The sequence below is a fragment of the Kogia breviceps genome, chromosome 18, assembly GCF_026419965.1.
Source record: "Kogia breviceps isolate mKogBre1 chromosome 18, mKogBre1 haplotype 1, whole genome shotgun sequence".
In the NCBI taxonomy this organism is placed as follows: domain Eukaryota; kingdom Metazoa; phylum Chordata; class Mammalia; order Artiodactyla; family Physeteridae; genus Kogia; species Kogia breviceps.
Genome location: NC_081327.1, coordinates 39,660,554 through 39,684,689, shown reverse-complemented (window position 1 = coordinate 39,684,689; position 24,136 = coordinate 39,660,554). Strand labels below are relative to the sequence as shown.

The window sequence follows — 24,136 nt, the reverse complement described above, 5'->3', positions numbered from 1 at the left end:
ACCAAAGGACTGGCTGTTCCTGCCTTATCTCTCTTTATCACCCACGCAGCCATTAGCCACATTGTAGGCCATTTATTCACCAATCCTATACCTTAGACTGCCTTTGGCCCTTGGACTAGGCCCTCATTGCTCCTGGCATGGCGGCCATGTAGCCTGATTGATAGAGCCACCCGGGGCCTAGAAACCTGTAGTCACGATGTCAGTTGGCTATAACCGCTTCATCTGCCGCCGCTCCTGTCGGCGCTGCCGTTTCTCGTTGTGCTCTGGCGCTGGGTTGCCACTGTCTGCTGTGAACCAAGGGCCCAGTACATTGACCCACAGGAGGTAAAGGGCTCTGCCCGGCGCCTAGGAGAGAAAAGGGAGCTTGAAGCCAGGTGCAGGAAATGAAAGAAGAGAAGGGGTAGATGCCCCAGCTCCACGGGAGCCCCACGACCCACATACCAGAAGCCAAAAGGACCAGATGTAGAGGGAGAAGCAGCTGAGCACCTGCACAATAGCTGTCAGTAGGATCACATCTTTAAGGTGCCTGTGGATAGAAGGGAGACTGCAAGGGCCAAAAATAGACAAGGAATTCCCTGGCAGTCCAGTGGTTAGGCCTCTGTGCTTTCACTGCTGAGGGCCCGGGTTCGATCCGTGGTTGGGGAACTAAGATCCCACAAGCTGCACAGAACGGCCAAATAAAAAACAATTTTTTTTAAATAAAAAAAATAGATGGGCCCTAGTTCAACTCCCTTCCACCCTCTTCAAGTTGCAGGTAGCTGTGGGTCTTGGGCCCCAGCACCCCAGCCCTGGCACCGCTCACCTGGGCTCACAGCGGGGGACACTCACTCTGCCATGCCCTGCTCCATGTTGAGATCCATTCCACCATCCATCAGGGCCCCATCCTCAGAGAAGGCTGCCCTTGCCATCGAGCTCATAGAGTGGTAGCTGGCCCCATATACTGCCAGACTAAAGCCCAGGGCCATCTGCCGAACAAGAATGGGGGTATCAAAGGCCAGCCACTGACCCTATGTGCTTACCCACCTCCCAGGATGCGGGACACTTACCCAGGCCCAAAACGAAGCAGATGAGTAGAAGAAGACCAGGGTGACAAGACAGTAAATGGCCTGTAAGCAGACACAGGATCAGGCTAGGATCGAAAGCTTACTAGGGACTTCCCTGGTGGCGCAGTGGTTAGGAATCCGCCTGCCAATGCAGGGGAGACTGGTTCGACCGCTGGTCTGGGAGGATCCCGCATGCTGCAGAGCAACTAGGCCCATGCACCGCAACTACTGAAGCCCACGTGCCTAGAGCCCGTGCTCCGCAAGAGGAGCCACCGCAATGAGAAGCCCGCGCACTGCAACGAAGAGTAGCCCCCGCTCACCGCAACTAGAGAAAGCCCATACACAGCAACAAGGACCCAATGCAGCCATAAATAAATAAATAAATAAATAATAAAATTTTAAAAATTTTGAATGAAAAAAAAATCTAAAAAGCTTACTAAACCATGGACCTCCCTCAACTCTGACCAAGATATTAGGCCAGGTGATGAAAGAGGACAAGTCATTTCTTATATGGTTGGGGGAAGAGGTCTGCTTCCTGAATACCCAGACTCCCCTCCAACACTTCAGCCCAGGAAAGAAGCCCTGTGTATTTAGGATGGGAAGGGCTCTCCAGTCAATCTGAGACTCACACCCTCATTTTGTTTTTGGTAGTTTGTTTTGACTATTCAGCACTTTCTCTGTGCCAGGATCCTTTCTTATTTATTTTTAGTTGGAGTTTTCTTCTGGAGCTTTAGCTGTCATACGCTGCCACCACTCCAGCCCACCAAACAGAGCTAAGGGCTATGGAACATTGGGTGGGCACAGAAGCAAGGAGGGAGGCACTTACATTGGCTCCCAGTATGATTCGCAGGTAGAACTTCAAGGTCTCTTTGTTCTCCTCAAATATCTGCTTCTTCCCTCTCGTGCCCACTTTGCCCTTGGGCTGCAGAGAGATGACGAGTTGCTGTCAGAACCCTCATCAGCCAGCGTCTTCCTTACCCTCCCCACCATTCTGGTTAGCTACAGATTTCCATCTGCACCTCAGCCGAGTCTCCATGATGCTCAAACCTAGCACAATCCTTGGGATATCCACCCCTCCTCCAAACCATCCTACTTAGGGCTGACAGCATCTTTCCAGCATACCCAGCAACGACCGCCTCCTGCTCGGGCTGGGAACAATCCAACACTAGGCTGGTATCTCCTGAATCCTCTGATAAGGTCCAGTTTGGGGCTGACAACCCCTTCAGGGGGGATCCCTGAGTGGGCTTGAATGGAGACCCTCTCCGGCCTCTGCTAGAGTAAACCATATCTGGGCTAACGCCTACCCCGCCTCAAGCCCCTCAGATTTCCAGCTAGTCCTGACACTGTCTGGTACTGACGCCCACCCCTCTCCGGCACCAGCTCTGGTGCGTTCCTGCGCCTCTCCACTCCCCACCTTAATCTAGTACGGTCCAGCCACCGGATGGCCGACCCACTGCTCTTTATGTCCTTCCTCTGTTTTCAGTCTCCCGGCCCCGAGAGCGCTTTGCCTTGCGGACCCCGCCCTACTCGCCCTCCTTACCGCCATGGTGCGACACAAATACCCAGCCGGGGAAAGATGGGAGAGCGACCGAAACAGCGCTCAGTAGCTACCACATCTGCTGCACAGGCACTTCCGGTGCAGACCCAAATCGTCAGCAACTGGGACGGAAGTGGGAGATCCACTTCCTTCCCAAGCTCCGCCCCCCAGAGTCGGTGGGACTTCACTTCCCAGAAAGCCTTGCGCGGGGGCGGAGGCGGCAGGGATGCGATGGCTGAATCTCTGCCGCTGGAGGTGAGAGGAGGCCGCCCTCAGGCCTAGCTCGGGACAGGCCCCGCCCTCGGGGTCCCAGGCTGTGGGGAGCGGCTGTCAGCCAGCTCGCCTTGGCCCCGCCCGTCTGGCGGAAACAACCAGCCCGGGAGATCCAAGGACCTGCTGGCTACGGGTAACGGCCCCGCCTTTGGGCCACCCCGTCCCCTTACCTTGGGCGACCATCCTCTCCTTCCCCATCGGCCCCAAGAGATGGCCGCGCTGTCACCTCAGCGAGGACAGGGCCTCTGCCTACCCTGCATCTCTTGAGATGGCCGCCCCTCCCCCTCAGCTCTGGAAGATGTCCGCTCCATCCCATCATCCCCGAAGGGTAACCGATCTTATCCCCATTGGCCCCTTGGAATGGTCGCTCTATTCCCTCCTCCCCGAGAGACGGCTGCCCCTTCCCCTGGCGGTGGAAAACAGACTGCCCCCTCCCATCAAGTTCGGGCATGGTCTCTGAGTTCCCTCACCGGGGACAGGCCTGCTCCCCACTCCCTCGGCCCCTAGTGATGGCCATCCCTGCTTCCTTCACCCCATGGGATGTTTGCGCCCTCTCCTTAGCCTGGAGCAAGACCACTCTGCCGCTGTTATCCAGAGAGAGATGATAAGTTTTGTCTCCAGTGGCCTCCAGTGGCTCCTTAGCAAAAACAGGACTGCTCCAACCCCAGTGAGCCCCCTGCGATGGCATCCTTTCCCCCTTTGGCCCCGGAGGATATCTGTTCCATCCCCATAGATCTCAGAGATGACCAGTCATATCTCTAGTAGCTCCCTTCTTCTGGTCCCTCTAGAAAGGCCTCCCCGCTTCTCAGCTCAAAGAATCATGCTTCCTCCACTCAGGAAGGACAGGTTTGTTGCCCTCCCTTTGCTCCTTGGATTGACTGCTGAGCCCCAGAAGACAGGATGGCCACTATCTTACCTCGGCTCAGTCAGGTTTTCCTGCCTCCCCTTGGGGATAGGGGCTTGATCAGTCCCAGTCCCCATCAGTGTTCTCTTCCCCATGCCTAGCCTCCCTGGCCCAGAGGCTGTTCTCCCCAGTCATTCTCCTCTCAGTAATGATCTGCTTTATCTTCCAACCCCTTCCTTGAGCAAACCTTTGGTGAAAATAGAGGTAAAAGACTGTCCATCCTTATTTAATGCAATCCAGTAAGTATTGACTGAGTACCGTCTGTGTACTAGGGATCAGAGAAAGGAAGAAGAGATCAGAGTGGGCTGGGGAAAAGGTCCACATAGGCAAAAGGAAATAAGGAAATAGATATGCTGTGTTTGTAGGACAGTGAGGAGACTGGATTGTGGAAGCTCTGGAATCAGGGGTCCAGTCAGGCATGGAGGCCTGGCAGTGCTGACCCAGGAGAAGAGATTTTGTCTTGAGGGGACTGGGAAACCCTGAAGGTTTTCATCAGGAGTGCACTGAGACTGAAAGCTGTCTTTTAGGAAAATTAACCTTGTTGCATTGTGAGGAATGATTAGCAAGGAAGAGCCTGGATGCAGGGAGATCAGGTGGGAGATTGTGTTAGGAATGAAGGCTGGGGTGATGAAGATCTGGGCTACTAAGGTGGTAAGTTTTCAAAGGCAGAAATATTAGTAACAGCAATCCAGGAACCATTTATGGACAACCTACTAGATGTGAAGCATATTATATCTATTAAATATGTATATAAATTATGTATATATAATTTAATCCCCATCATAAGACTATGATCTAGATTTTTAATATCCCCACTTTACAGGTGTGGAAACAGAGGCTCAGAGAGGTCAAGTACCTTGCCTGAGGTCACACAGGTTACATAGCTAGGAATCTGTGGAGCTGGGATTTGAATGAGTCTAAGTTAGCCTGGCCTCAAGCCTGTGCTTTACACCTATATCTGAGAGCAAGGGACAGAATAGCATGAAGAGCACAGAGTATTATCAGGATCATCAGGTGAGATGCACTGTTGGCACTGAAGCTCAGGGGCTGGAAAGTTGGGAGGAAGGACTGCTTTGGACTGAAGTTGAGATGAAGGTGATGGTAAAACATTTGGATGAAGAATCCTGTGGAGAGTTGGCAATACTAAACTAGCACATGAATGATAAAACAATATGTCCATATTGAATTGCTGGTTATTCCTATAGAGGTAACTGTTAAAGCCATGCAAATGAATTTATTATCCTAGAAAGTAACAGATTGAAAGGCCCAGGTCTGAACCCTGGGAGCCACAGAAGAATCCAGAAACAGGGCAGTTGGAGTGGTGAGTGGAGCCCTAGAAAACACAGTGTCACAGAAGTCAAGGAGGGAAGATTCCAGAAGAAAAGAATAGTTAATATCAGATAATTCCTGGTCTCACAGGCAACTCCCTTCCCCAGTCCCTAATAGGGCCTCCACTCCCACGCACCCCCAGCCTCATAGAGCGCAGGCGGAGTGAGAGTCTGAGCCTACCGGGCTGTTAAGATTTTCTTGCTGAGAATCTTAACAGTCAGCTGAGTAGCCTAGTTGGTAGTGAAGAAAATGGGAAAAGAGTGCGGGCCCAGTGTAACTTCCTGAAGATCGGAGAAGGAGCACCTGACTTGATGTGTTCTAGATCCTATGCAGGACACTTTACCATGTTATTTAATTGTCACAACAACCCATTTAAATCTCACTACAATTGTCTTTTTATAGATAAGGATAATAAGGCTCAGAGAGGTCAGTTGAGAGATAAAGATCTAAACTAGGTTTATCTGGTCCCGATGCCCAGGTTCTTTTTACCAACTTGAGCAGGAAGTTTGATTTTTTTATCAGTCAGAACAAACCTGCATCCAGGTGGTGCTCAGGAGAGGTTTGTTCCCAGTAAAGATACCTGGCAGCTGGAGAGGGGAAGTGAAGACTCCATGAAGCTTAGGATCCAAGATGAACTAGAAGCCAGTGCTCTAGTCCCCTCTGACCTACTGTGCTATCAGCTAGAGAAGGTTCCAAAGGCCCCCACCAGCACTAAAGGCCCCCAATGCCCATTCTTTTTCCCTCAGATGCTCACATATATTCTGAGCTTCCTGCCTCTGTCAGATAAGAGGCCTCCCTCGTGAGTCGGGCTTGGTGCTGTGCAGCCCAGAATGCCCTTCGGGAGGTAACGTACCCACCCTTACCTGGCCCATTCTCAGTTGTCTCACTTCAGCTTGCTCATGGCCCTGCTCATGCGTCATTCATCCATTCATTCCTGCCCACTTATTCATACATACTTGGCTCTGGGTACAGTGCTGGGGCTCTACAGACGAATAAAACTCCCCTGAGAAGCTCATAGTCCAGTGAAGGATAAAGACAAATCTGAGTGATCATGATGTCGTGTGCTCGGTGCTGTGACACTGGAATGAAGGGTGCCATGGGAATATGAAGAAGGACATCAAAGGAAACTGGTAGCATCAGGGAAGGCTTCCTGAAGGAATAGGATAAGGATGAAGGTTGGTCTTCCAGAACTCATATCAGCACAGGTGAAGGCACCAAAGTGTGAAACAGGTCTGGAAACGACCACACAGGTTCCCTATGACTGGAACTTGTGTGTGTGAGAGAAGTGGTGGGAGATGAGGCTAGAAAGTGGTCAGACAGCAAGACAGAGGTGCCAGGTGGCATTGCTGGGGCTTTCTCCTGGCTATCATCGTGGGGCCTTTAAAGAAATATTAGGCAGGGGAGTGACATGTGGTGATTTGTGTCTTAGACATCTGCAGTGCAGAGTGGACTGAGAGGGCGAGTTGGAGCGCAGGGAGACAGCCCACTAGGAGGTGAATGCAGGCGTCTGTGCTCATTTGAAGGGCAAGCAATACTAGCTCTTTGTTTCAATTTTGACTTCTTTGATTATCACTGAGGTTGAACAGTTTTCTCATTAGCTGGCCATTTACATTTCTCTCTTTTGTGTATTTGTGTTCCTTGTCCATTTAACTATTGGGGTCTTAGTATTTTTCTTATCCATTTGTATGAACTTTTTATAATTAAAGAGATTAACCTTTTACATATTTATTGAAATACATTCCTAATATATTTGCCTTTTAATTTGATTTGTACATATGTGTTTGTTTATGAGGTTAAATTTCTAGGTTGTTGATTCTGAACATCTTTTCTTTCTTATTTCTTCCATTGCTTTAGAGATCCTTTGCCTCTCTTCAGAGATCTGATAAATGTATACTCATATTTTGTGTCTTTATTTTTAATTAGATTTTACTTTTTAGATCAGTTTTAGGCTCATAGCAAAATTGTTTCTTGTGTTTTATGGTTTGAATTTTTATATTAATTATATTTTTTATTGGTGTAATTTATTTTGATTTATGCTCTAAGGTAAGGAGCTAAACTGATTAGTTTTCAAATAGCCCAAATACCATTTATGTATAATGAGTTGGAAGCCTCCTCTGTCACATATTAAATGTGTGTGTTTAAGTAGGGTCTGTTGTTGAGTTCTCTCTCCAGTGTCATTGAGCTTAGTGTCTAAAGGAATTTGATTTGAACTTGTTGAAAATTTGAAGTATAAGACATCGAAATGGTGAGATCCAGTTGGCAGTTGGGTTTCTGAGAGAGGAATTCAAGAGAAGCGTCTAGGTAATAAATATATATGTGGGTGTCATTAAAGAGCAGGTGGACGTTTAAGCCACGGATCTGAGTCACTCCCCCTAGGGAGAGCATGAGAAGCCCCGAAGAGCAGGCCACAGAGAACGCCCCCAAGCGGACACCAGTCCAAAGGCATGGAGAGGAGGAGGGGCCTACAGAGGGGGCTGAGGAGCCCCCAGCGAGAGGAGGACACACAAGTCAAAGGTGAAGAGCATTTCAAGTGTTGAGTGGATGAGTAACAGTGTCAAATCCCACAAAGAGTCCAGAAAATAAAGAACAGATAGTGTCCATGATGTTTGACATACAGGGAGGTCACCAATGCTTCAGTAACATTTGGCATCTGGGGAAAAAAGCCAGGTAGGTTGAGGAGTGAATGAGAGGAGAAGGATATGTAGAGGATGACCTCATTTGCAAGAAATTTCCCCATGAAAAGAAGAAAATAAATAGAATTGTAATGAGAAGTTGAGGTGGGCTAAACAAAGGATTTTAACTGGGAGAAATCTCTAATGTGTTTATGTGCTGAAGGAGTCACTAGAAGAGGGTGAGTGTAGGGAACAGAGGCCAGGAATGGCAGCCACCACCTGGGGTGGCAGCTGGACAGGCTTCAGGATAGTACAAGGCGTGGTCTTGGGTAGGATGGAGAGGATGTCGCCTCTCCTGAGGAAGCGAAGGGGTGGGGGTGGCAATGTGAAGCTGTTTGCTGAGGCAGTTCCTTAAAGGCTGGTGGGTTCTTTGCATGGTGACCGTGGAGGCCAGGTTGTCTTAGGGGAGTAAGTAGGAGGTAGAGGCCAGGGCCTCCGCAGAGAGGTTTGGAATATTCACACGGCAGGAGGAAGATGGGAAGTTACCAGAGACACAGGGAGGGGCCTCACTCACTCAGGTGGTGATGCTGCCTGTCTGTGCCCAGCACTCTGCTGGGCCCTAGGGGTACAGGGCTGGGGCTGACACAGCACCCAGAGTTGATAGTGAGAGGGAGACAGCACAAGCCAAAAGGAGGGGTAGGGTGCTGCACTCAAAATCTTGTGAGGCACACCAAGGATGCAGAGAGAAGATTCACAAAGGACTTCATGGAGAAGGGGATGCTTGGGCTATATCTCCAGAGAGGAATAAATGCTTGCTAAATAGACAAGTAGGAGTAGGTGAGGGGTGAGACCCCCACCCCCACCCCTCAACCCCTGCCAAAAATAAACAGAAAACAGCTGAACCCAGGCAGGGGATCATGAGACGATAGAAGGGCTTGAGTGCCAGTCAGGAAGCTCAGTCTCCTTGCTGTGCAGTGGCGAACCATCAAAGGCCCTGAAGAGTGCTGTCAATTGCCTTGTGTAAGGATCACCCTGGTGACAATACCAAGGATAGACTGGAGGCAGGGAGACTGGAGGCCCGGACCCTGATCAGGAGGAAACTGCTTAAATATATTTTTGGCGGACAATAAGGACACCTGAACTAAGGCAGAGCAATGAGCGGGGAGCAGAGGGACATATTACAATGTATCAAAGAGATGAAATGCAAAGGACTTTCATCATTGTGGATGTGAGGGAGTGGTCTAGGATGACTCCCAGATTTGTGACCTAGGTGATTTGGTAAAGGGCACTGAGAGTTTAGGAGAAGGGCCAGAGACCGGCAATAAGACAGTAAACTCAGATTTGGGCATATTGCATCCTTGTATCCACAGAGAGGTCCATCAGATCATGGCTCCCAGTATCTGGTGCTCAGGAAGAAGGTGTGGAAAACAAAGTAGTTGGAATGGGATGAAGTCTGCTGGGGCGCACGTGGAGGGAAACAGCGTGTGTGTGTCGGGGGGGGGGGGGGGGGGAGACTGGCCATCCATAGCAGGCAGCAGGGCATGGCAGAGAGGACACTTGTGGTAAGTCTTCAGGGGAGCCCCCAGATGCTGGTGAGGAGAGGAGAGCCAGAGAGGAGCTGTTGCTGGGAATGAGTGATTCTGTGGGGACAGTGGTGGAGGGGTAAGTGGGCAAAGCCATGGTAAAGAGGTGGCCACAGTGGGTGTGGGCACCCATGTGCTTCCAAGAAGCTTGACAGTGGAGGGGAGGGGATGAAAGGTGAGAAGAGGGGGTGCAGGATCAAGGAAGGCCTTTGCTAAGACTCCAGGGTGTTTGTGGACTCTGGGGAAGGAGCAGTGGAAAGGCAAGATTCTGAGGAGAGGGTGTGGGACAGGCTCAGTAGGCCGGGAGAAGGGGGTCACTCTGAACCAAAGAGCAGGAGAGGGAAGGAGGTTAGGATGGGTCCTGCCAGGGGTGCGCTGGTGGATGTGAACAGGGAAAATGGAGGGCCTTCCCACCTAAGGGGCTTTGGTTTCTTTTTGAAATGGTCAGGTCATCTCTGAGAAGGCTGGAGTGAGGGGAGGGAGCTACAGTAGCGTCAGGGGCTGGAGAAGATAGTGGGCTTGTAGAGAAGTCTGAGGGGAGTGAGAAGAGAGGGGGAGGCAGTGAGAAGGTGGGAGTGGGCAGGCCAGTGCTGACAGTGCAGGCACAAGGAGAGGCCACGGCTTCCTCAGGCAGAATTCTATATCCCCAGCACACACCCAGAGGAGGCAGCGGTCTCATCATCCCCGGCCAGGCAGGGGGCAAGGAGAATGGGCACAGACAGCAGCATGACGGGCAGGCCCACAAGGACCCTGAGGAGAGGTAATCTGGGGGAGGCCTCTTGGAGTCCAGCAGAGAAGGAGAGCATAGAAGAAGCCAAGTGGGCAGTCAGGCCCCGGGGATAAAGGTGAGATTGGTATAGGAGTAAGGGAGGGAGGGAAAGGAGGAGACCAGGGTCAGAGTTTGGGATCGTAGAGTCTACCATTTTAGCACTGGGGCTGCTCCAGCTAACTCTGAACTCCAGATAGAACACTGACAAAGACCCATTTGGTGCCTCTGCAAAACTCAGTCCCCTACTCCAACCCCAGGCCTGGGAGTGCTGGGAAGCCAGGCCACAGATACCTGAGCATCTAGGGCCCTGCTGACACCATGTCTCAGAGACCTATCTGCGGAACCCTGTTGGCAGGAACCATCTCCCAGGGCTCAGCAGCTTGATAAGGAGGTGGAGCCCCAGCTAGTAGGTGCTACAGAAGATTCTGGCTGACCAAGGCCAAGCTGGGGCCTATATGGCTCCAGGCCAAGCTAGGATACTAGACTTGGTGACTTCTTATTCTCCCTGACCTGCCGCCACTTAATTCCATTTTTTCTCAAATAAGAAGGTAGACAAAGGCAGCACCCCGACAATACACCCAGGCTCTGTCCGTGCCAGGGTGGGGGTGCTATTTGCCTGCCACTGGGCTGGTCACTGTGAAGAACTCAGGACGGCTCCCACCCCCTGCAGCCTTTTCCTGCCCGAGGCATCTATAACACCTCTGGAAATGACCCCCAAGGTCTGACTCTTCTCTGGAGACCAAAGCCCCTGGGTGCCAGGGCATATATTTTCTCAAAGGCCTTCTGGAAAACAGGCCTGTTAACTTTGGATTTCTGTGCCAGCAGACAGGAGGGCCAGGTCTCCATCAGATGGCTTTTCAAGTCTGCACACAGGCCTGCCATCTCAGCTCAGGACTTCAGTAGTTATGACAGAGTCCTGGCCTCTCACAGTCAAGGGACATGTATTGCTTTTAGCAAGTTTAGGGCATTTTCCAAATGATTTCGCATTTACTCTTAAGATGCCGGCATTGGGAAGGGAGGAGCCCAGAGGGCTAGTTGGCCCCTCTGTGATGGGGAGGCTGAAGCTGGAGGAGGTACCAGTGCAGTCCTCCCTTAGGCCTTTAAAAGCATCTTCCTAGGGCCTGGGAAGGGGACTTTCCTACACTGGGGCCAAGGACCAGAGCCCAGAAGCCCGCTGCTCTGCCCCCACAGATGATAAATATCCCTAACAGGCTGCTCCTGGGCTCCTGTATTTGAGTCCCAGGTAGACCACCTCGGTGATGGCTTAGAGGCTTCCTCCTCCCCACCAAGAAAAACAGTGGGGAGCAAGGAGGCAGTCTCAAATCTCACCCTGGCCCCACAGCTGGAAGTCCTTTAGGCCAGGCCCTGCCCCTTTATTGGGTAGCTTTTGCTGCCATCTGCCAGCCCTGTACTTGGACGCTGGGCTGTTCATCTGCCTTGTTCACAGGAAGGCAGTTGGGAGAGGGAAGAGCTTTCCTGGCAGCCAGGGCTCAGGAAGACAGGAAAAGAAGGAAGACTGGAGGCTGCTGGAGCTGGGGCCTGTGGGGGTGGCACGTGACTGTTGGGGGCAGGTGCTGCCTGGCAACCAGCACCGCTCTGCACTCCCCCAGCCAGAGTTCATTCTACTCATCATCAGATTGGCTCATCTGTCGTCACTGCAGGGCTTTGAAAGGGCTGGAGGCACGCTTTACCTTTCCTTTCTAGAACCTTTTCTCCCCGATCTTTTCGGTACCCTACCGAACCTCACACACTGAGATCTTCCCCAGCCCTCCTTAAATCTGAGAGAGGGACCCAGGTCCTCGGGAGTCCCCACTACCCCACTGTCTCCCAGTGTCCACAGAGGGAATCTGTGGGGAGAGCTCCTCTCATCCATACCACAGGGTCTGAAATGGAAACCTGGTTTGACACCCTGATTCCCGTGAAATTCGCCGGGCGCCGGTCTCCCTCTTACCGTACGCTCCTCCTTCCCGCGAGGACAGCCATAGTTAGCTGCTTCTCTCTGGGGCAGAAGCCAGGCTGATCCTCCACACCTGGGAATGAGTTCCACGCGTCTTCCTGGGAGAATCCTGTTGAATAAGTATCTTGCGGGGAGTGCGTATTAGGCGTCATTTCTACCTTTCTGGTTCCCTTTTGATGATGTTCTGTGGGGAACAAGCAGGGAATGTCAGTTTGTTCTTGCCGTTACTCACAGGACAGGTTTTTTGGGGAGCTTCCTTGTGAAAACAAGAGCCTTTGAGTACCACTTGCCTGCAACCTGGGCATTGGTCAGGGGTAGAGAAATGGGGCTAGGATTTTAGAAGCCAAGTCCTCTTCTCCCTCCCCCCACAGACCAGTTCCACACATTCCTGTAGCTACTGTCCTTTGGCTCCTTCTGGCACAAGATCAGGGAAGGTTCTACGAAAACATCTCCCTCACTGAGGGCTCCCCAAACTCGTAAACAAGCCCGCTTTTTCCCACAGCAACTAGCCCTGAGCTTGCCTCGCGGCCCCACCCAACTCCGACTGTGTGCTCCCCGCGCTCGCTCCCCTGTTCCTCTACGGCAGGGCCAACTCGGCTTCCTCCCTGCCTCTGAAATTCATCCTATGAGCTCCTGCCCACAGAAACGGGACGCTTCTCCCTCCTTACCTGGACAGATAAGACAGACCCTCTAAAGACGAGCCCCAGGGCTCGCAAGCTCATCTTGAACTCTCGAGCCTGAAGGGCCTACACTTGTGAGCGCGCCCACGCCGCCACGCCCCCACGCATGCGCACACCACCTCACGTGCGTGTGCACGTTTTCACTCAAACACAAAACCCATTTTTGCAAACATTAATGTGGCTGAGACGCTGAATGTGTGTGGCCACCAGGGGACCTCGGCCTCACTGCCTGCTCCAGATCTTTGGCATCTGGGCCACGGGGGGATTGTGCTGAGCGATACCTGCGTAGCTTTCTTTTTCCCACCCTCAGCTGTTCCGAGGCTATTTATATGCTCTCGTGAAATTGGGGGAGGCTGACTGCTTAGCCAAGGCCAAGCTGAGGCCCTGGATTTGGAGCCGAGTCCATGGGTCTCAGGGCCACCTTCTGAAAGTCCCAAAAGTTGGAGTCCAGCATACTTTGTCCTCCTGCTCCCTGGGGGCTTCTCTGGCTCTCCTCCAGGTCACCCCCCAGCCCTCCTGTACTCAGCATGCTAAGTCCCCACTCTGGCCCAGGCCCTCCATAGGCATTCAGTCCCGTCTGTCACTAACCTTCCTGTCCTCCCCTCGTAGTCATCCCCTTGGAGCCCCAGTATGACCCATCCTCCCAGCTTCCACTTCCCATCAGCAGCCCCCTCAAGCACACATGACACCACACACCACAGTGGGTCCCCATTGTAGAAAACCCCTTCCCTGACCTGCCCTCAAATTCTGGCCAGCGAATTGCCCCCAGACCCGATGGCCAGCACACTCTTGAGACCAGAGGGCTAACCCCAGGCCTGCTGCTGCCCCATAGGCCAAATGAGGTATAACATCCCCGTGTCCTCTGCCTCCCTTCCGACCATCAGGAGCCTGGGTCTCAGGGGCATCTGCTGCATCAGCCTGACTAACCTGGATGGCTTGCCGGCTTCACACCAGGTGCTGCAGTCTGTTGCCTACCACCTGGGCCTGCACCTGCAGAGCTTGTGCCTTGGTGGGGGCAGCCCCACAGAGGCCCCCTTCGTGGCCCTGATCCTGGGCTGCCCAGCCCTGCGTTTCCTTGACCTCAGTGGCTGCAACAGCCTCTTCACCTCGGGCATGCTGCTAGCTCAGCCCAAGACAGCACAGCGGGTCCAGCAGGCACTGAGCAGCCTCCGTGACCTCAGTCTGGCTAGCCTGCGGGACCTGACTGATCTCAGCTTCAACCGGCTCAGCAGTCGTGTCCCCAGCCTGGAGCACCTCTCCTTGGCCTACTGCCACCTCACCTTCGAGCCAGGCCCAGCCCGGGGCTCCACCGGCCCCCAGGATTCCTCCCCTTCCCAACTCTCTTTCTGCAACCTGCTGCAATTCATGAAGGAACAGGCTGGTAGGCTGCACGCCCTGGGCCTTAGTGGTACTAGCTTGCCACCCGAGACCCTGCAGGCCCTGGGCCAGGTGGCCGGGCTGCAGCTGCAGGAGCTGAGCCTGCACAGCTGCCGGGACCTCTCCACAGAGGCTGTGGCCGCCCTTTGCCACCAGCAACCAGGCCTTACCTCCCTGGACCTCAGCGGCTGCTACTCAGAACTGGCTGACGGGGCACTCTTGATTGTGAGCCGGGGCCTGCGGCGCCTGTGGCACCTGAGCCTGAGGAAGCTGCAGCGGCCGACGGATGCGAGGCGCTCAGCCCTAGGGGGCCTGCGGGAGCTGCAGAGCCTCAACATGGCCAGTGCTGCCTGGTGAGAGGGCAGGAATTAGCCCAGGCCCTGGGCTTGGTGTGTGGAGCTCCACACCCACTGGCCTCCCTCAGCCTGGCCTACTGCTCCTCACTCAAGGTGAGCGTCCCATCCCCTTCCTTCCTTCCTTCCTCACCAGAACCAGGGATTGGGGGAACTGGGAGCGTGGCGCCAGGGAGGTGCCCAGTGTTTGTGTCCAAGGAGTAGTTAGAGCTGAACTGGGGACACAGTCGAGAAGAGGAAAGGAGCCTAGACAGACAGGGCTGCTGCCAGCACTTCTCCCCGCAGCCCCACGGTGGGTCCTGGTAGAGGGAGGTCCAGGAGACCCGGGGGCCCAGCCCACAAGGTGGCACATACCTCACGAGCCAAGTGATTGGTGATCACTGCAGTCTGGGGAGGGGAGTGAGGGTGGGTGTTCTGGGGGCCAGGAAGGCTGGTGAAAGCAGTGACAGAACCGAGCCCTGCAGGGAAGGGGTACCGAGGTTACACAGCAGTCATGGCTCAGGCAGGGCCCGAGGGAGGTAATGTGACGTGGGAGCAGAAGGATCATTTCTTGACTGAAGCCAGTTCCTTCAATAGGGCTCAGCCCTGTCCCTCTGGGTGGCGTCCCTGTCTTCCTGCAGTGTCAGTCTCTTCCTCTTTAGCAAATTATTACTTCAATCTAGCACTCGCCCAGAGCATTCCCCACCTGAAAAGCATCTCAGCTTTTTCCTCCAAGTGCCTCTCTTCCCCTGCCCTCACCGCTTTACCACTGTGCGTCTCTCAGCTGCTCTTTCTGGGGCCCCACCTTCCCATGTCTCTGCATCCCTCTACAAAGCAGCTTCCTCGGGCTTCCCTGGTGGCGCAGTGGTTGAGAGTCCGCCTGCCGATGCAGGGGACGCGGGTTCGTGCCCCGGTCCGGGAGGATCCCACATGCCGTGGAGCGGCTGGGCCCGTGAGCCATGGCCGCTGAGCCTGTGCGTCTGGAGCCTGTGCTCCGCGGCGGGAGAGGCCACAGCAGTGAGAGGCCCGCATACTGCAAAAAAAAAAAAAAAAGCAGCTTCCTCTGTTCTGCCTTAGTTCCTGCTCCTGGCAGGTGGCAGCCCTACCTGCTCTGTAACCTCACAGTCCTAGAGGGAGCATATTTGATTGGCTCAGCGAGAATCAGATGTCCATCACTGGTGCTGGGAGCACAGGCAGGATGAACACCTTAGAAACTTTCACCTGCACCCTTCCTGCCCCAGCCAATCTAGGCATTTGCTTTTCTCCTGGTGTCCCACCACTGCAGCCCACCAGGTCCACTCCGACACTCACCAGCACAGGAATATTGTTGCTTCCTTCCATGGACCCTGTGGCAGCTTCCTAGTGACCCCCCCCCGAGCCCGGTGACACAGGCACAAGCCACCTCTCCATTGCCCTCTCCCTCTTCCACTTCGCTCCTAGGACGCCTCAGTGCTCTCCCTGATGCCAGCGCTGGGCCCAAGCCTCAGGGTGCTCGACTTATCCTCCTGAGTGGCCCCTCACCAACCGGACCGTGCAGGCCATCTATACCTACCTCACCCACCTGTCGGTCCCACACCTGGCCTGGTGCAAGGAGCTCCGTGACCGGGGGCTTCTGGGCTTGGGGCAACCAAGTGAGGAGACTCTGCAGGGGCCACAGGTGCAGGACCCTCAAGGTCATGGCAGGCGGGGCGGTCCCTGGGCTCAGCTGCCCTCCTGCCCCTCCTCTGCCTGTCTCTGGGAACAGCGAGGGCCAAACTCAGGAGGAATCTGGGAAGCAGGGGCTTCCTCTCACAGCCACCCCGAGAGCTGGGCATCGGGCCTCCAGGGGCAAAAGGACCCTTCTCCCCCACCACAGGGCCCGCCCCGCTCCCTCTGCAGGCCCTACGGGACTTGGACCTCACAGCCTGCAGCAAGCTGACTGATGCCAGTTTGACCGAGGTGTGGGGCTGGGGACGTGGATAGGCTGAGGGCCCTGGGGCTGGAGCCAGCGGTCAAGGCCAACCTGCTTTTTGTTTGGCAAAAGTCCTTTCTCATTGGCTTCTGCTGCCCGTAGCCATTCCTCTGGCTGGGGGTGGTGGAAGCTGGAAGGGCTCCAGCGCCACACCATCCGCCCCCCCCCCCCCCCGCCATCCTTGCAGGTGCTCCAGGTCCCCCAGCTGAGTCGGTTGTCACTGAGCCTGTTGCCAGCGCTCACAGACAAGGGCTTGCTGGCTGCGGCCAGAGGCTGCCCCAGCGTGGAGCGCTTAGTGCTGAGTCACTGCAGCTGCCTCAGCCACGAGGGCTGGGCCCAGGCAGCTGGCTGCCGAGCCGAGGCTGCAGCACCTCAACCTGTCCAGGTGCAGTCAGCTCGCGGAGCAGTGAGTGTGTCCGGTGCTGCACAGTGTAGGGTCTGGGCTGGGGCCCCCTGCAGGGTCATGCGCTCGCCCAGTGGCCTCCCTGCGGAACGCTGGGTTCCACTGGGCAGCCGTGCAAGCAGCTCCAGATAGTAGATGTGGCCATGTGTCCTGGCATCAGCATGGCTTCTGTCAGGCGCTTCCAGGCCCAACTGCCTGAGGTGACCTGTGTCCAGTCCCGCTTCGTGTGAGGGGCTGACCTGACCCTAACACTCTGAGGCCAGGTCAGTAACCAGTCCTGTGGCTCAGCCTCTGTCACCTCCAGAGGCTCCAGCCCTGGCCTCTTGACCTGGAGTTTGACTCAGTGCCTCCCACCTCCCTCTGCTACATGCCCCAGAGCCCCTTTCCCAAGCTAAAAACCCCTTTTCTAGGACTAAGGTGGGACTATATCAGGGCAGCCCAAGGGGCTTCCTGCCCCAGTCTGCCCCACAGCCCAGCAGGAACCTTTTCCAGCTACATGTCGCTGCCACAGGCCCCTGGAAATGCCAGCTCCTGCTCTCCTGTCCAGGCCTGGGTCCAGAGGCCAGGCCCACAGGTGGCCTGGGTCTGGTGCTGGGAGGAACAGACCCTGTGCCTCTGGCCCTAACCCTTCTCACACTAAGGCCTGTACTGTTCCCCACAGCTCTCCCAGCCCCCTACCAGCACTGAGCTTCAGCAGCCAAGCCACAGTCTTTGTTGTATACCCAACAAGATTAAAAATTCCAGATCTCACCTCCTTGTCCGAAGTTCTCAGACCAAAGGGCCCCTTCCCTCCCCATCTCAGATGAAGCAGCCTAGCCGAGGGACAATGTAGGAAACGCCAGAGGGACAGACAGTTTCTTCCTCACACCTGGCCCAAAGCCCTACAGGTGCCCCCAGCAGGTCCTAGCTTCTTCCCCACATGGTGGGAGACTCCAGAGGCCTCTCCCCAGCACAAGCCCCAGGACATGTCCTGCAGCAAAGGCATGTCTGTGTACCCTCATCCCAGCCAGATCCCAGGAGCACAGTGATTAAGGCTGCCTGAGTCAATGAGGCTGTTTTCAGCAAGCACACACACAAAAGACACTAAAGAGGATAGCATCTCTGGGTAGGAAAGGTCATTAGAGGTCTAGTCCAACCTCCTAAACAGAGAAAGAAGCTGTAAGCTTAGCCTGGGAGGTCAAGGAAAGACTCAAGTCAGTGAAAAAAGAGGAGGAAGGGAAGGAGACAGGCAGGCAGAAGGGACCAGGGAGGGAGGTGCACGTGCACAGGCCAGAGCTGGCGCTGGGTGTAGGGGTAGTCCCAGTCCCATGGCGGGCAGGGAGGATGCCAGCTTGGACCGAGCATCCTTGGTCCACATGCTTGTGACTCTGGAAGCCACAGGCACTCTGTTGAAAGGGCTAAACCACGTGTCTGCAACCCATCTCAACTCTGTTTAATCATGGTACCGTGACCATTATCCATGGTCAATAGGGAGACACCAAAGAATACAGGGGAGACAGCGTGTGTGTGAGTGTGTAATCAGATCGGCTTCCTGATTGAGAAAGCAGTGGGGTAGCTGGTATTGAGAAGATTGGAAGCGCGAGACAGCAGGCGGGAAGTCAGGAGGTTGTTGCCAAGATGATGGTGGCCTGTAACAAGGGACTGGAAACACTGAGAAGGAAGAATTGATGGTATTAGGAGACTTAACTGCATTTGGGCTCCCCATTTGCACCTTGAACTCAACAGGGACTATTCTTAGTGCGGTGGGAAGTCTGAATGCAGGAGTGGGCACGTGGGGCCCTGAATGCCCGAGTCAGAAGCATAGCTAGAGAGGGGGAACGAGTAGTCCCCCAGAACATTCTTCAAAGAAGGTGCTATATCATCAGTTTTTAGGTAACATGGTGATGGTTAACACTTAAAAAAGATATTCTGAGGAGGCACTGGGAAAGAGGTAGTGAGAGGCATGGAGGAGGTCAGAGGGTGGTGGCTGGCAGCTTCCAGCCTGCCCGTGGGTCCTGTGGGTGGGTATGCTCCTCTTTGCCTCAGAGGCTTGGGGTCTATGACCATAGCCTCCGAGCTTCACCTCCAGCTGGCCTGTCTTTGCAGCCCACCCCACCCATGCTGCTGCAAGTTGGGTTTTAATCAGAATGCAGGCTTCCTGCACTAAATTCCCTCTTGTCAGAATCAGCCTACATCCTCCCACTGGCCTGGGGGACATATTCTGGAATCTTGAGTTTGCCCTTCAGTACAAAGCATACCCAACTTCACATCTCTCCCTTCAAGCCTCTAAACAGGGGGCCGTCGTGACCCACAAATGACGCAAGGGAAGGGCCAAGCAGGGTTGAGGACTGAGCTCAGACCGTCGGGAGCCTTCTGGAAACATGGCTCCCAGATAGACCCCTGTTAATGGTGCCCAGAAAAGCATCCACTTGGGGAAATGCCTCCTGCCCTACCACCTCTCCCTCAGCTGGCTGGCAGCCCCAGACCTCTCTCAGCTGGTGCCCCCGGACTACAGGCCATCCTTCTTTGCAGGCCTAGCACTGAGGGAGGCTGAGGACTCATGCTGGAGAAGGGTAACACGGCCAGCCGGTGCCCACCGCCGTCCTTCAGAACACCAGCCCCTCAACTGTAGCTGCCCAGGTTGGTGGCCCCAAGCTGTGGCCCTGGCCTGACGCCCTCATCGCATCTGCCAGCTAAGCTTGAAGGCAGGCTTAGCCTGCAGGGTTCAGAGCTGGCTCAACACATGTCTAAGAGCCAAGCAGACTTTATTTCTGCTGCAGCCTCTGCTGGTCAGGGTGCCTGTGCTTCTCCCCACCCCCACCCTTTGTGGCCACCACAGTGGCAGCAGCTGTGGCCCTTGGCCAAGCTCACTGTCAAGGTTCAGCGATGCTGCAGTCATAGCAGAAGTTGAAGTTGGTGGGGGGCGGGGGGACGGGGGGTGGCTGCTCAGGGATGGGCACATTCTCCAGCTCCAGCAACCGCAGCTTGGTTTCCATGGTCAGCAGCTGCTCCAGGTCCAGCCGTGTCTGCTCACTGCCCATGGGACTGCCCAGCAGGGCGCTCAGCCCATCTGTCCACAGGTGGAACTGGGGATGGGGCCATCTCCATGAGGGCCTTCCCGTCTCCTCCCCTGCCCATCTGCCCGACTCTGCTCAGCCTGCCCGGACACTCACCTCCCGCTTGGATGGGGCGATGAAGTTGAGGTATGCCTCCTCCTCCCCGTGGTCATAGCTGACTGAGAAAGCTAACTCACAGACGTCCTGGGGAAGCAAGGGAGCCAGGAGCACTAAGCAGGGGGCAGGGGCAGGGGCGGGCGGGAAGAAGCCCCCGGTTCCCACTGCACTCACCTTGTTCTGCTTTCCCGAGCCCTTCTCCCGGACATGGGGGCAGTCCTTGCCTGTCAGCAGTGCCCTGATGTCGGCCACAGGGACTGCAGGAAGAAGGCAGGGCTGACCACTGGGACCCCAGGCGGTCCCGGGGTGGGGCGGCAGTCTGGGATCCCCACCCTGCCCTCCTTACGCTGCTCAGGCAGGCTCTCGGGGGCGGGCGGGCCGACGCCCTCCTCCACATCCCCATACTGCAGCAGCTTGTGGTTGGGGGACAGGCAGCAGAACCACAGCTTGTCTGTGGGCAGAAAGGGAAGGAGGGAAGGAGTGATGAGAGGGACACGCCCTGACCCCAGCCCAGCCGCTCTCCAGCCCCACTGCCCACGCAATGACCCTGGCGCCGTCGGCTGCTGATCTTGCGGAAGAGCGTCCCCTCGCAGAGGTGGAGCAAACGCTGCTGGCGGATCAGGCCCATGAGCTCTGGCTTCAGCTTCTCCCGCAGCTCCCTGGGGGAGGGGGGGAGGGGGCTCGCTGAACAGGACGACCTGGGCCTGACAGAGGCCCAGGGTGCAGCAGGGAAGGTGGGGGCTAGGACTGGGACCCATCCCCACCAACTCACAGAATGGGAGGGGCCAGTGTGCCTTCCTGATGCAGCCGCTCTGTCTGCCGCAGGCGCAGGACCTCCCCGTAGGTGAGCGTGTTCACCTTGGTTCGGAACAGCTCCAGGGAACTGGGCTTCAGGGCCAGCGTGCGGGCCAGCTGCTCCCGCACCACTTGCATGACCTGGGGCCACCCCAAGCTTAGTTTAGGTCCTGAGTTCTGGGCCCCGACGCAGAACAAGACCCTGCCCTGGCCCAGGTTTCCCTGTTCTCGCCCTATGCACCTTGTCAAAGTCTTCCTGAGTGGCCCGCATCTCCTTCCAGGTCTTATTCAGCAGCTGGATGCTCACACAGAAGAGCTCATGGAAGCTCTGGTCTTGGCCAAAGAACATGGGTGAAAAGTCCTGGGCAGTTTCGGAGCCTGGAGCGGGGGGGCAGGAGGGGCTCAGGGAGAAAGTGTGTGCAGCCCCTGGCCCTCTCTGCCCTTCCGTCCCCTGTTCCTGGACACGCTGTGCCCAGTACCACTCACAGGGCTCCCCGACATGGAGCAGTTCACACAGCAGCACAGTCAGCTGGATGCTGCTCCGGGCAAAGGGACACTCGTGCTTGTCCTCACGGCTGCTGTTCTCCAACACAAACTGGGGTGGTGGGAGCACAGGACGGGGTGGGGAGTCACGACTAAGGCTGCGGAGACCCCCTGCCTACGCAGCATCCTGCCGTATCCCACCCCACCCTGTCACTGACCCGGCTGTAGGCGCTGGGCGCGTGTCTGGAGAAGTAGAGCATGTTGTCCAGGGCCAGCAGGCCAGGGGGCACGCGCTCCAGGTCCTGCGCAGGGTTGCTGTTCTGGGGGAAGGGGGAGAGGCAGCTGAGGAAGGGCCGAGCCCTCTGGAACAACAGCAGCCCCGGGTTGAGGCAGGGGCAGGGAGCCGGATAGGGGTCACTCACAGAGAAGCCCAGTTTGCGGAACTCGCGGGCACAGAGGGAACGGCGACGGTCAGCACTCAGCCCAGCGCCCAGGGACTCCCCCTCTGGTTCAAAGGCAGCCTGACGCAGGGCCTGCAGCTGCTCCCGCTGCTCCTGGGGTCATTGTTGGAGTGGTGTTAAGACTGAAGATTCAAGGCCAAGCTCTAGCCGTCCCCAGCCTCGTGTGCCCCAAAGGCACCTACCTGGCTGTAGGGGTCCAGTGGCGTCCGCATGCGCGGCCCCAGCAGCCCCAGCGTAAGGGCCTGCAGCACGTACAAGTGGTGAGCCATCTCGTCGCCCAGTGGCGCTGCACTATGGATGATGTTCTGGAGAACAGCCAGTTCACGGGTATGAGTGGGGGCTCACGAGGAGAGGAGCAGGGAAGGGTCTGCCTGGCCTGGTCCTTCCTACCTTGTAGATGAACTGGCGAAGGTTTCTCTGCCACAGGTAGTCAAGCATGTGCTGAGGTGGGTGGGAAGGGGACTCAGGTGATTTAGCCCCACCATGAGCACCCCTCCTGCAGGCCCACTGTGGAGCACAGTGCCCACCAGCTCCTCCCCCCACCTATCCAGCCACTGGTTGGACACCCACCTTACGTTCAGCAGCGCTGGCCCCCTGCAGCAAAGCTGTCAGCAGTGCCATGGCCTTGGTTTGCAGCTGCTGGTTCATCCTGAGACAGGAAGAGGGCTCAGCCGGCCATCCAGGGTCCAGCCCCGCCCCACTCATCTGTACCCCGCCTCCAGACACTTACACCTGTAGGTGCACCAGCAGCCTATCCAGTGGCACCTCACTCTTGACCAGCTGGCCCAGGGCAGGGCTGCTCAAGGTCACACTCTCCAGCAACCCCAGGGCCAGGGGCTGCACAGATGCATCCATGAGGTTCATGTTCACATAGCACACCACCTTTAGAGGAGTAGGGGTTGTCACCACCTCAGCACCATGGAAGGCCAGACCCTGACACCACTCCACTGCCCCCACCTGTTACCCCTAGAAAAGCCCACCCACCTTCCTAACAAAGGGGATGCTGAGCGTCTCCCAGGACACCACGCCATGCTCCATGAGCTCCAAGAAGGCCCTCAGTGCGAGGGCCAGCACTTCTCCTAGGCTGGGGAAACATGTGGGGCTGAGAGGGCCAGACCAGGACTCCCAGCCCCACCATGTCCCCCACCCACCACAGCCCTGTGCTCACTCGTCCCCATCTTCAATGATGGAGCCTAGTCTCTGAAGCCCATCACGGCTGATGACTTCCCGGGTGAAGGTCATGTCTGGGGCCAGCAGGACGAGGTGCCGAAGGGCTTCCCGGCGCCCCTCACAACTCTCGCTCTGCAGCCCCCGCAACAACCGCTCAGCCTCAAGGTCCTGCCAGGGGTGGGAGCGAGAACAGAGGTGAGGAGGTAAGGAGTGGGAACTGGGGATGTGGGGACTTGGGTGTCCACTAGGTGGGGCACTACTGGGCTGGAGCTGGGGCTAGGGCTGGGGCCTCCAGACCTAGGGCCCAGGTGCCAGTGGCGGGCAGAGAAGAGGCATAGCAGAGGGGCACAGAATGAGGGCAGGGTCAGGAGGGGCATTACTGGGGCAGTACTGAGGCACAGGATGCTGCCATTCTTGATCTCCGTGCGGTTCTGGAAAAGATAGCAGAAAATGGAGAGAAGTCAAGAAGGGCTCTGAGGATTGGTTAATTGGAGTTATCTATAAGGGAGGATTTGGGAGTCAGTAAAAGAAAGATCAGGTTCCAGAGAGTGGGACGATGACTCTGAGTCAGAGCCAAGTGGGTAAGAGGGGTCACAGAGTGGAATGTGGGGCGGAGAGGGGACTCACGTTCTCAGTGATGTATCTCCTGTGCCCGTCAGCAAACTGTAGAGCATAGCGCTCAGAGTGAGGCAAGCTCCACCTGCGGGCAGCAGAGGCTCAGCGAGGCGGGTAGGGGGCGCCGTCTCCCTCCTGCCCTCCCACCAGCCACCCTGCATGCCCCGGCAGACCCGCACTCACGCGTCGCACACCTCCTTCAGCACAGCGGCCAGGGGTTTCGCCTACAAGTGGAACAGTCACTCACCGGGTGGGAGTGGGAGTTGGGGAGGAGCCTGGGGGAGGCGGGGTGGGCTATTCGAGGGGAAAGGGGCAACCCGGAGGTAGGTGGTGGGGTGGACGGAGGCCAGACAGTCTGGGTGACCTGGTCCAGCTGGATGAGCTGCGGGATGGCGTCACGCATCTGGACGGCGATCTTCACTACATTCCGCGGGGGCGCCATAGTCTACCCGAGGTGGGGGCCTCTGTACTTTCCAAATGTGCAACTTCCCGCCGAGGGCACACCTGGTCTGAGGCCCCTGAGGACGAAGGTGTTCCTCTGCCCGAGACTTGGCTCCCGTGGCCCGCACTCACAGCCCAGGCTCCCACTCCCGGGCCGCCGCGGCCTTCCCAAGGGAGCCAGAGCCGAGGCTAGTTCCGGGTTGGAGTCCCGGGGGTAGGAGGGTAGGAGGGTGCCTGCCCCGCCCCGCCCCGCAGAGGCGGCCCCGCCC

The 24,136-nt window shown here is 56.1% G+C and overlaps 2 protein-coding genes and 1 pseudogene across 7 annotated transcripts; 1 reads left to right on the top strand and 2 right to left on the bottom strand.

Annotated features, from left to right (window-relative positions):
• Positions 1-57: 57 nt before the first annotated feature.
• TMEM208 (transmembrane protein 208) lies at positions 58-2,700 on the bottom strand. 2 transcript variants are annotated; one of them, XM_059044942.2, is made up of 6 exons: positions 2,584-2,700; positions 1,870-1,965; positions 1,047-1,106; positions 829-965; positions 442-526; positions 58-345 (listed from the first exon to the last, which is right to left on the bottom strand). In XM_059044942.2, exons 1-6 carry the CDS (start codon positions 2,587-2,589, stop codon positions 208-210), a joined length of 522 nt encoding a protein of 173 aa, XP_058900925.1. In that variant the 5' UTR covers positions 2,590-2,700; the 3' UTR covers positions 58-207. The 2 variants fall into 2 exon arrangements, with proteins under 2 accessions (XP_058900925.1, XP_058900926.1); XM_059044943.2 differs by lacking the exon at positions 1,047-1,106 and having other exon boundaries at positions 2,584-2,673.
• A 111-nt stretch (positions 2,701-2,811) lies between these two features.
• On the top strand, positions 2,812-17,072 carry LOC131744849 (leucine-rich repeat-containing protein 29-like; annotated as a pseudogene).
• Positions 17,073-18,602: 1,530 nt separating this feature from the next.
• ELMO3 (engulfment and cell motility 3) lies at positions 18,603-24,075 on the bottom strand. 5 transcript variants are annotated; one of them, XM_059044766.2, is made up of 20 exons: positions 23,791-24,075; positions 23,610-23,650; positions 23,439-23,511; positions 23,192-23,242; positions 22,810-22,979; positions 22,626-22,725; positions 22,372-22,523; positions 22,212-22,290; positions 22,032-22,082; positions 21,824-21,946; positions 21,603-21,734; positions 21,399-21,500; positions 21,184-21,292; positions 20,939-21,075; positions 20,675-20,838; positions 20,449-20,561; positions 20,249-20,353; positions 20,077-20,159; positions 19,903-19,989; positions 18,603-19,815 (listed from the first exon to the last, which is right to left on the bottom strand). In XM_059044766.2, exons 1-20 carry the CDS (start codon positions 23,866-23,868, stop codon positions 19,603-19,605), a joined length of 2,163 nt encoding a protein of 720 aa, XP_058900749.1. In that variant the 5' UTR covers positions 23,869-24,075; the 3' UTR covers positions 18,603-19,602. The 5 variants fall into 5 exon arrangements, with proteins under 5 accessions (XP_058900749.1, XP_066874383.1, XP_066874380.1 ...); XM_067018282.1 differs by having other exon boundaries at positions 19,479-19,799; positions 23,791-24,074; XM_067018279.1 differs by having other exon boundaries at positions 19,479-19,815; positions 21,399-21,734; positions 23,791-24,074.
• Positions 24,076-24,136: the final 61 nt, after the last annotated feature.